Consider the following 11,096-nt stretch of genomic DNA (forward strand, 5'->3'; position numbering starts at 1 on the left):
TAAATGAGTATGGACTGGAAAATGATGCACGTTTGGTGGCATCTGTGTGCCTAAGTCTTGTTGCGCTCACTAAATAAGAATTATATATAAAAGTCTAATAGATTATCCCATCTTAATATGAATGTATGAAGGCTTAATAGATTGTGCTTCCTCTGTTTCTTTCCGTTGAATAGTTTGTACTTGTAAAGGAGAACTTTTTCACATCGATGAGAAATGAAAATGTTTAAGTGCTTTCTGCGTAAATAAATTTATTTATTATATATTTATTAAATCTAAATGACTTGGTTTCTGTTACAAGTTTATTTTATTACACCTGTTTAGCCAAAAAAAGAAAAAAAAAAAAAAAAAAGGTACCTTTTCGGGATGTTCTTCTATAAATTATGTTACCCTGCGTTGTTAAATATTCTGCAGTAACATTTTGGCTTTGAGGACTTCTGTAGAAATTTGTTTGTATCTCTTAAAGAATATATAGGCAATATTTCTTTAAGGACGATGAATTTTCACGCCTCAAGGTTTTCCCCTTCTTCGAATCTATTCTGCAATTTTTTTAACACCTTCTGCTAGTCCCTAATATCAAAATAATTTTCCTTTTTATTTGTGCATTTCAGCAAACTGCATGAGTTGGGTGAGCCTGAGTTGAATTGGGGGACAAATAACATTATTGGAATAAGAATATAATAAAATAAAGGAATATTTTTCTTTTTATATTACTTTACTAGAAATTAAATGGTGTTTGAATTAGTATTTATCAGCCGAACCATTTCTTATCATTAATTTGCATATGCCCTTTTTGTTGATTATAGGTCAATGATTTTTAATCAAATTAAAGCCGGATTTTATCCCTGCGGCACGACACAGTTTAAGGTTCTAGCATGTTTTAATTTCTAAGTCTTACGAAGGCTCTATTTTATTTAGTGTCCGAACCAATGGTACACAAATATTTCTACGTTTGTATGAACAATTTTGAAATATCTATCAGAATTGTGTGTGACAGATCTGAATAAACTCCATTGAAGGAGCAAAGAATGAAGAACAGTAATGGAGAAATGAGAGCAATGTTTCGTGAACTGAACTAACTAGTCTGCCAATTACAAATGAGTCACATATATACAAAGTGTATTGTGTACAGCTGTCATGAGCTGTATCCTCTACTTAGTAACTAACTAACCGACTAAATATCTAAGCTAATGACTAGACTAACAGCTAAGCTAATCCACTAAGCAAGTAACTAAGCTAGTACAAGTAATTAGATATTCAAATAGATACTCTCAATACCCCCCCCCCCTCAAGTTGGAGGTGAGGATTGCACTGACAACTTGTCCAAGACTGCAACGTGTTTGACTCCGAACCAGGGATTTAGTTAAGATGTCGGCTAGTTTTTTGGTGGGAAATGTGGTGAAGGGAAATGAGCCCTTCTTATAGCTTGTCCCTGACAAAGTGACAGTCCACTTCTATGTGCTTGGTGCGCTCATGGAACACAGGATTCCTTGCAATGTGAAGTGTGCGACGTGTTCTTGTCTCTTAAACAGCAATGGGTGAGGAGCGAGGAATAGTTAGTTCTTCAAAAAGTCTTTGCAACCACACCAGTTCACCTACGACCTTCCTCAGTGATCTATACTCAGCTTCTGCTGATGAGAGTGAAATGGTTTCTTGTTTCTTAGACTTCCAACTCACAGGACTATCACCCAATAAAACTAAAAACCCACTCACTGACCTTCTTAGAGTCTGGGCATGCTGCCCAATCTGAATCACAATAGGCCCTTACTGTGAAATCTGATGACTGAGACATGAAGATTCCCAAGGTGGGATCTTGTTTAAGGTACCTCAATATGTGTATAGCAGCCTGCATGTGAGGTTCTCTTGGATCTTGCATGTATTGGCTCAAATGTTGCACACTGAAGGCTATATCCAGTCTAGTATTGGTGAGAAAATTCAACTTCCCCACCAATTTCCTGTAACAAGTAGGATCAGATAGAGGAGTCCCTTCCTTGGCCCTTAGCTTTATGTTTGGATCAAGAGGAGAGCTCACATACTTGTAGTTAAAACAATCATACTCCTTCAACATATCTATGACAAATTTTCTTTGAGAAATCAGAGCACCACCATCTGTATACAATACTTCCAGGCCTAAAAAGTAGTGCAGCCTTCCAAGGTCCTTGATCTTGAACTTGTCATGGAGAAAATTCTTCAACTGCTCAATTTCCTCATTGTCGTGCCTCGTAAGAATTATGTCATCTATCTTGCCAAGAACACCATCGTGGACCACTTTTCCTATAAAATAAGGAGTAATCATGTAAAGAGTGTTGATAGCCCTGGATGACAATGGGCGTTAGCTTGGCATACCATTTTCTTTTTCTTTTTTTTCAACCCATAAAGGGACTTGTTGAGCTTTAAGCAGTGGTTCGTTTGATTGATGTACTTCCAATGAGAAGAGAGGGGAACAAGTTTTAGGTTGAACACTTCCTCATGCAAGTCTCCATGGAGGAAGGCATTATTGACATCTAATTGTGATAATGACCAGTGCTTCTTGACTGCCATTGCAATAGGTGACCTAACAGTGGTCATTTTGACCCTTTGGGAATTTTTTTTTTATACTCCTTTTTTCCTGTTGTGTGTAACCTTTAACCACTAGTCTAGCTTTAAACCTTTCAACACTTCCATCAGCTTTATGTTTAATTTTATAAACCCACCTACAGCCAATCGCTTGTTTTCCTTTTGGTAATGGAACTAAATCCCATGTATTATTAGCATAAAGTGCTTCAAACTCCTTATTCATGGCATCTTGCCAAGCAGGATGGAGAGCAGCCTCCTCATAAGAGTTTGGCTCACTTTCATGGCAATTCTTTTGTTGACTAATGACTGACTGTTGGTTGTCAAGGCAGTGGGAGAAATGAGGTTGTGTTTGGAGAAAAGGGCATTGAGGACGGATTTGATTTACCGTATCAAGTGTTGTAAGTGCCTTATTGGTGGAGGTTCTTTGGTTTCAAAGTGGGACAGATGAAGTCTTTCAAATGATGTGGTGTTTTGTGTGTCCTAAGAGATGTTCTAGTGACTACTGGTTGAGGTGAAGTGACAATTGGTTGTTGTGGAGGTGAAGGGGACTGATGAGTGCCAGGACAGGACTGTAGTGTAGGCAAGGGTGTTGTTGCTGGTATGGACGAATGTGGAGATGAAGTCAATGGTGATGTTGTAGGTGAATGGTCATGTGGTGAGGTATATGAGGTAGGTGAAGGAGTACGTTCTATGGCTATACCTCTTGAAGGATCATCAACTAAGTCAGGAATGACACCATCCTCAAAGGTGCCATTATTAAAAATAAAAGGACAAGAAACAGATTTCAATACTGAAGGAAAAGAACTTGAACTAGAATTAGACAGCAAGGAAAAGGGAAAAATATTCTCACAGAAGGTGACATCCCTAGAAAAGGGGAATTTTTCTTGTGGTTAGACTTAGAACCTTGTATCCCTTAGTTCCAAAAGGATAGCTAACAAATATGTGTGGAGTAATCTTTGGTTCAAATTTGTGTCTATGGACTTTGGGCAGTGTTGGATAACAAAGACAGCCAAAGGCTCTTAGGTGTGAATAGGTTGGTTTCCTGTTGTATAAAAGTTCATGAGGGCACTTGTTTTTCAGATATGTAGTAGGTAACCTATTTATAATATGAGTGGCTGTTAGCACACACTCACCCCAATACTTTAAGGGTAGTTTAGATTGGTAAAGCAAGGCTCTAGCAGTTTCTAACAAGTATTTATGTTTCCTTTCAACAACATTGTATTGTTGGGGTGTATAGGGACAACTTTTCCGGTGGATGATGCCTTTTGATTCAAAGAACTGAGTGGCTTCATTACTAGTGAATTCCAGGCCATTATCAGACCTAATGTGTTTAACGTGGGTTTGAAATTGTGTCTCAACTATACTGATGAAAGCCCTGATAATTTGCAAAGCATTGCTTTTGTTGCTCAATAAGTGAGTCCATGTAGATCTACTATAGTCATCCACTAATGTGAGGAAATATCTCGTAATTATCATGTGTTAGAACATGGTAGGGTATACATAGGTCAACATGGATGAGGTCAAAAATCTGTGTGGTGTGAGTTGTGCTCAAGGGAAATGGCAACCTGGATTGTCTTGCCATAGGGCATATGGGACAGAAGAAGGGTTGATGTGGTGAGAATTTAGTAGGTATACTGGTTATACTCTTCATTTTGGTGAAAGGCACATGGCCTAATCTATTGTGCCACAACAAATCTTCACAGTCCTTAGATGTCACAAGAGAAGAAAAATCAGACAACATGCCAGTCTTATTAATGAGAGATAGAACATTTACATGAGGAAAGGAATGATGAGAATCAATGCTGCATATAGCATCATTTGACATGCTATGTTTAGACTGCAAAAAGGACTCAACATTGGGATCTAAACTTAGACCATTATCACTATGACTCTTACTATAGGAATGTAAACCAACACTGGGCAAAGCACAACAAGCAGAAGGTTTGTTATTGACATTGAGATCATTTCCCATTCTCAGGCAGTTTGTGCAGAGGAAGTAGAGTCCATCTCTGCTCTTACCAATCACCTGAGGCCTCTTCATTGAAGGGGCCTGTAGTAAACATGATGCATTAGTGAACAGTACCATGCATTTCAGATGGTTAGACAAAGAATGAACAGAAATGAGATTATACTTAAAAGATGGTATGAACAACACCTTATGTAATATGATCTTAGGAGTAAGGTCTGGATATTGGACAGGGAAATTCTAACAAAGGTCATGTGATTAGATGCCCCAGAGTCTATTATCCATAAGTCAGTTCTTGTCTCAAAGCATTTGCATGAAGGTTTGTCAAAATCAATAGAGGAAGTGCATACTACAATACCTGCAAAGTTGACTGATCCATTGTTTATGCCTGTAGCATTTGTGTTATCCATCATGTTGCCAGATTGAAACTACTGAAGAAGACTCATAAGCTGTCCATACTGCTCTTTGGTGATGTTTGGTGCATGATTCATGCCAAGACTCACATCCTCGTGGTGTCCTGATTCCTCTTCATGATGGGACAACATATCTGCAGACATTCCATGAACATTAGCTGCAATCCTCTTCCTTTTGTTGTACCTAGAAGCTTGGTTATTGTTATGTTGTTGCGAATAGTTCTGATGTTGAAATGTGGAATTGGTGTTCCGGTGACTATTGTTCCCATGAGAGCTGTTGGGATATGCATTGTTGTTTGGATATCCATGAAGTTTGTAACATTTATCCTTCGTATGACTTGGCCTTTTGCAATAATCACAAAAAGGCCTATTTCCACTGAATTACTGCATAATTGTTACTGTCTAATTATATACTCAAGTTCCTGGTTCCAAGGTACTTTTTTAATGATTGTTGTTGTTGTTTTTGTTACTATATGAGTTAACATGTAGTGAAGCAGATTCCATTACCATACGATTTTGAGGTTTGAACTCTCTCTCGTTTCTCTTCTTGAATCAATAGAGAATGCCGAGCTATCATTGAAGGTGGGGTTCAACATCGAATACTCCTCCGATCACAAGATATACCTCATTCAATCCCATGAGGAATTGAATTAGCCTTTGATCATTTTTAGCCTTGTGCATATTCTCCTTTAAAAAATTGCACTGAAAACTACAAACTCAGTTTGGGATGTGAGATTGCTCAACTCTTCCCACAGCCTCTTCATTCTAGTGTAGTAGGTGGTGATATCCAGTGATCCTTGTGACAAGTCATTTATTTCCTTTTGTATCTCATACAATTTTGTCCCATTAGTTTGATCATATCGATCTTCTAATTCTTTCCACAACTTATGCATCAATATGACATACTATTTATCGCCTATCTCCTTAGACAAAGAATTCAATATTTAGGCTGTGACTATATCATCGCATCTCTCGCCATAAGCGGAATTGTGGTGAATTTTCATCGTAGTCTTTTACATTCTCCTGTTATGAATCCTAATTTGTTTTTCACGGATAGTCCTCGCAAAATGCTTCTCCTCCATGAGCAAAACCCAGTTCCATCAAAAGGGATTGGTAGCAAGGTCATACCAGGGTTATCAGATGGATACATGAATAAAGAGTTATTCGAGTCATCTGTGAGTTGACTCACCTCACCACCACTAGTATTTGATGTTGTCTCACTATTATTAGCATTTGGTATTGTCTGTTCATTATTTTCAATCGCTTTTTCAAGTCGTTTCAAGCAAGAGCATAGATTTGTAAAGTAAATTTTGGGAAAAGAAAATTGAACCGTGCTTGAGATTGATTCGAAGTAATCGAACTTCAATCTCTTCTTGGAAATACTCTAATCGTATTGAACTGTGCAAAATCTCCACATGCAATTGAGAAATCGATTATCTCAACAGTAAAACCTTCGATTGGATTTGAGAAATTGATTATTTCAACAGCTAAATCTTCGATTGAATTGAGAAATTGCAAAGAGATGTGCGGGAATCGACCGTTTCTCGATACCATATCGAATTGTGTGTGACGTATCCGAATAAACTCCATTGAAGGAGCAAAGAATGAAGAACAAGAATGGAGAAATGAGAGCAATGTTTCGTGAACTGAACTAACTAGTACGCAATTACAAATGAGTCACATATATACAAAGTGTATTGTGTACGTGTCGTCATGTTGAAGTCGTATCCTACTTAGTAACTAACTAACCGACTAAATATCTAAGCTAATGACTAGACTAACAGCTAAGCTAATCCACTAAGCAAGTAACTAAGCTAGTACAAGTAATTAGATATTCAAATAGATACTCTCAATAATATCATATACCTAAATCTCTGAAATCGTTCAGAGATCTAAGAAACTCCCAAAATATTTCTAAAGTAACTTTTGATTGATAATTTTAGCAAATCACGAAAAAGTTCATCTATTTTAATTAAAAAGAAAACAAGAAACAAAAGAATGACAAAGAAATAGAAAAAATTTAAAAATTATCAAGAAATAAATTATGAAAATTGAAAAAGTATTCTATTCTATTTTAATTTGTCAAGAGGACAACAACGCAAGTAAAAGAAGCCAAACAATACATGTAGATCATCACCTAGTTTAAATCTGGTCCTGCCAATGGCACACATGTATTAATAAAACGCTAATTAATATTAATTACAATATTAAACATCAAATCAGGGAATCGCATCCAATCACTTAAAATAACATATCTGCTACAGAAAAAACAACAGAGCACACAGGAGGAATATATTTCCAGCTAGTATGGTGTGCGGATCGGATCTTAATTATGCACGTTGTCTTGAACAAATCATGTACTTACAATTCAATATTTTCACAGAACAGAACCTTTAAAAAGTTTTCTTATGTAAAATAATGATATTATATCAGATTATAAGTATATTATCCTAAGGTAGTCTGTTATACTATGAGATTATAAGTAATTTGGAAAACGATTTTGGACCAAGCAATTAATGCAAGTAATACTACTCACTGTAGAGTTAAGAGTTTAAGCTATAGAGACCCAAGAATTTAAGTTTCTATAATTTTGCACCCTCTTAATTAGTGAAGAAAAGGTGTTCTAATCTAATAGATGAATGAAAATAAAATGTGTCCAACCGTCCTTCCTGTACTTTGAATCAATAGTGTCACAAATTCAAATTTAGTGATTGGTATATATACTCTTATCCCATGTTTTTTTTGGTTTTCCTTTTGGTGTCCGGTACCCGTATTGGAGCTTGACTATTCCGGATTCGTGCCGTGTAGGGCCTATTAGGAGAGGCGCTCCCTACTGAGGATTTTTCCATACCCAGGACTAGGGGTGTACATGGACCGGGTTGGTTCGGGTTTTTTAAAGACCAAACCAAACCAATTGCATCGGGTTTTTAAATCTATAAACCAAACCAAACCAACAAAAGTCGGGTTTTTCAACCTCGGGTTTTCTCGGTTTTTTCGGGTTGCTCGGGTTTTTCGGGTTTTTTCCGGTAAAGTCTTCATACAAAACATATAACTTATACTTCAAATATTTCTTTAGTCCTAGTAAGATACAACGATCTAATTAAGATATTTATTAAGAAAATAACACAAAACGTGATGAAAGATGACATTGTACTAAAATATTCAACGAAACAAATTAATGAAATTGCATAAAATAAAATTATCATAATCTAAAAGTACTAATTAAGTCATGCTACAATAAATACAACTAATTTATAAGGCATGTAAAAAATGATCATAATCTAAAAGTACTAAGTCATGCTAAAATAAGTACGGCTACTAAGTATTAATTACATGACTAAAATTAAAGAAAAAAATAAAATTAATTTATGCATTTTCACTTTCTAAACTAATATAAAACTAAAGAATAGATATCAAAATTATTGTCATTCCAAAGTGTTAGATATGAATTTCTTTTGTTAGCATTAGTATTGATTTGATTTTTGTTGAGTTTTATTTAAGTTACTAATATCATTGGGTATAAAACTTATTAAACCATTCAAAAGTCTAATTCCAAGCTTGAAATAATATGTTAAAAGACAAAAAATTATGAAAAATTTAAAGAAACATTTATAAATTACATTATAAATAAATATTTCTATGTATAAAATGTGTTTGAAATTTTATAAATGTAATGTCGGGTTGGTTTGATTCGGTTTGACTTTTTGAGTTAAAACCAAACCAAACCAAACCAATAGTGTTCGGGTTTTTCTTTTTAAAACCAAACCAAGTCAAACCAAACCACTAGTCGGGTTTTTTCTCGGTTTGGTTCGGATTATCGGTTTGGTGCGGTTTGTCGGTTTGCTTTGTACACCCCTACCCAGGACTCGATTCTTATCCCATGTTTACAATACATTATTGGGGCCTTGGGGGGTGGGAAGGGGACAACTAAAATAATATTTTATACCTAAAACTCTTATTGTGCTAAATTTTTCATCACAATTGTGGACTTTAAACACAACTTCTTACTTGAAACAATGATTCTTGACAGGGACAAAAATGTTTATATGAAGTCATATGAGTGCTTTAGAGTTAAATTTTCTCGTGAAATAATATTGTTTTGGCCCAATGTCTTGTAACTAAAAATGTGCTAATGCTGTTTGCCAAATTATGAAGTTGTCATTTCTATGATCTTTAGCTATGCATAATGCATGTGTGATAGCATCGAAGGGGACGGAAATTTGAATGATTAATATCCTAAGTGACAATGGAATTAGTTATTACTAGTTTAATTAGATTTACATTTGGTAAGGCAAGATCCAACAAGCACGCATTTCAACCGAATTTGAGAACCAAACAAGCTAGCACAATTTTTCTGAACCATTAGAGTGAGAGAAGAGTACAATAGAAAAATAAAAAATAAGCACATGTGATAACTGAAAGAGCTATGAAATTAAACTTGTGTCTATTAAATTTAATCTTTACATAAATAAAGTGCATGGAGCTAGCGCATACATTCTTTGACTATATAATATGTATATTAATGATTATCTGGAAATGTTTCTTTATGTTTTTGCTTCAAATTCGTTGATATATATGTATCAATGGAGAAGTAGTAATCCTACCAGGATATCAAGTTTTAAATTCTTGAATTACCCCTTGATAATCACTAGTTCCTTCACCAAAAATGTCTTCATCTTCCCCTCCCAAAGTTAGTCGTTTTTCTGGCGTTTATTCGCCAGAAAATATGAAGGAAATGAGCTTGAAATACACAGAAATAATATCAACCCTCCCTAAATTAGATCCCCCTCATCCTACTTATGAAATATCCCAATACCAAGGTTTCTGGCTCCCTTATCCAGTCATAGAAACAATTTTATCTATGTCTGAATATTTCAAGGCTCAACCCTCCGATATCTACCTTTGTAGTTTCCCAAAAACAGGAACTACGTGGCTTAAAGCCTTGACGTTTGCAATTATGACCAGAGATAATTTTGATGATTCAACAAACCCTTTACTTACCAAAGTACCCCATGATTGTGTACCATTTTTGGAAATTGAATATCCCTCCGATCCTACTTCTCTAGACATTGAGTTGCCATTATTGGCCACACATATTCCTTATACTTGCCTACCACCATCTATAATAGAGTCTAATTGCAAGATTATTTACATATGTAGGGAACCAAAAGACACCTTTGTATCTTGGTGGCATTATGGTAAAAAGCAAAGTGAAACATTTAGCCTAGAGAGTACCATTACACTTGAACAAAAATTCCATTGGTTTCATGATGGAAAATCCATCTATGGACCTTATTGGGACCATGTTTTGGAATTCCTTAAAGCTAGTGAAAATAGACCGGAGAGTGTGTTTTTCTTAACGTACGAGGATTTGAAGAGTGACACGATATGCTATGTGAAGAAATTGGCTGAGTTCATGGGGAAGCCATTCTCCGAGGAGGAAGTGAATCGAGGTGTGGTTGAAAAAATAGTGGAACGTTGTAATATCAAAAGTTTGAGCAATTTAGAGGTTAATAAGAGCGGGTTTTTTGACGTAAAGCCTTGGAAAATTAGTAATAGTTCCTATTTTCGTAAAGGAGAAGTTGGAGATTGGAAGAATCTTTTAACTGAGGATATGGCAAAATCAATTGACCATATAACACACGAAAAGTTTCATCCCGTGGGCTTGAAATTCCCAAGTGACAACAATACAAAGGATTAAGTGATCAGAAATGAGTGTTAAGTGAGATTGCTTTTGGTTTTTCATTTAATTGTGTTCTTACTTCTTGAACTATCTTGTGCCATGTTGCTGACGTGCGTATTTTATTATGATTTGCAATAAAATGGTTATTCCGGACGTCCGGATTTGGTTATCCAGTTTTTCACTACACATGAACTCTTTTTCATGAATTATGATCACATGTTTTTTAATTAAATATTTGTTCAATTGAACATTTAATTTATATCTTTCTTGATTGGACCTACCCTAACGGGAAATTTCCTACAACTCTTTCTAAATTGGAACATCAAAAAGCGGAACTACAAGAAAACCAATTCATTTTCAAATACACACAAGCGCACACATGTACACACTCACCTAACAATTACTCCTTCCATTACAAATTAACAGTCACTTAGTTAAAAAGATTGCCCCAAAATACTTCTCACTTCAGAAATTTAAGATT

The 11,096-nt window shown here is 35.5% G+C and overlaps 1 protein-coding gene across 1 annotated transcript; it reads left to right on the top strand.

Moving 5' to 3' along the window:
- Positions 1-9,550: 9,550 nt before the first annotated feature.
- On the top strand, positions 9,551-10,778 carry LOC132069381 (flavonol sulfotransferase-like). The gene has a single exon (XM_059462742.1). The coding sequence runs from the start codon at positions 9,599-9,601 to the stop codon at positions 10,631-10,633; it is 1,035 nt and encodes a 344-aa protein (XP_059318725.1). The 5' UTR covers positions 9,551-9,598; the 3' UTR covers positions 10,634-10,778.
- The last annotated feature ends 318 nt before the right edge of the window (positions 10,779-11,096 follow it).

This window comes from Lycium ferocissimum, chromosome 9 (assembly GCF_029784015.1).
Source record: "Lycium ferocissimum isolate CSIRO_LF1 chromosome 9, AGI_CSIRO_Lferr_CH_V1, whole genome shotgun sequence".
Taxonomy (NCBI): Eukaryota; Viridiplantae; Streptophyta; class Magnoliopsida; order Solanales; family Solanaceae; genus Lycium; species Lycium ferocissimum.

Bases quoted from the DNA above. Each gene is read 5' to 3' on its own strand.
- LOC132069381 (XM_059462742.1), top strand. From the start codon at position 9,599: ATGTCTTCATCTTCCCCTCCCAAAGTTAGTCGTTTTTCTGGCGTTTAT.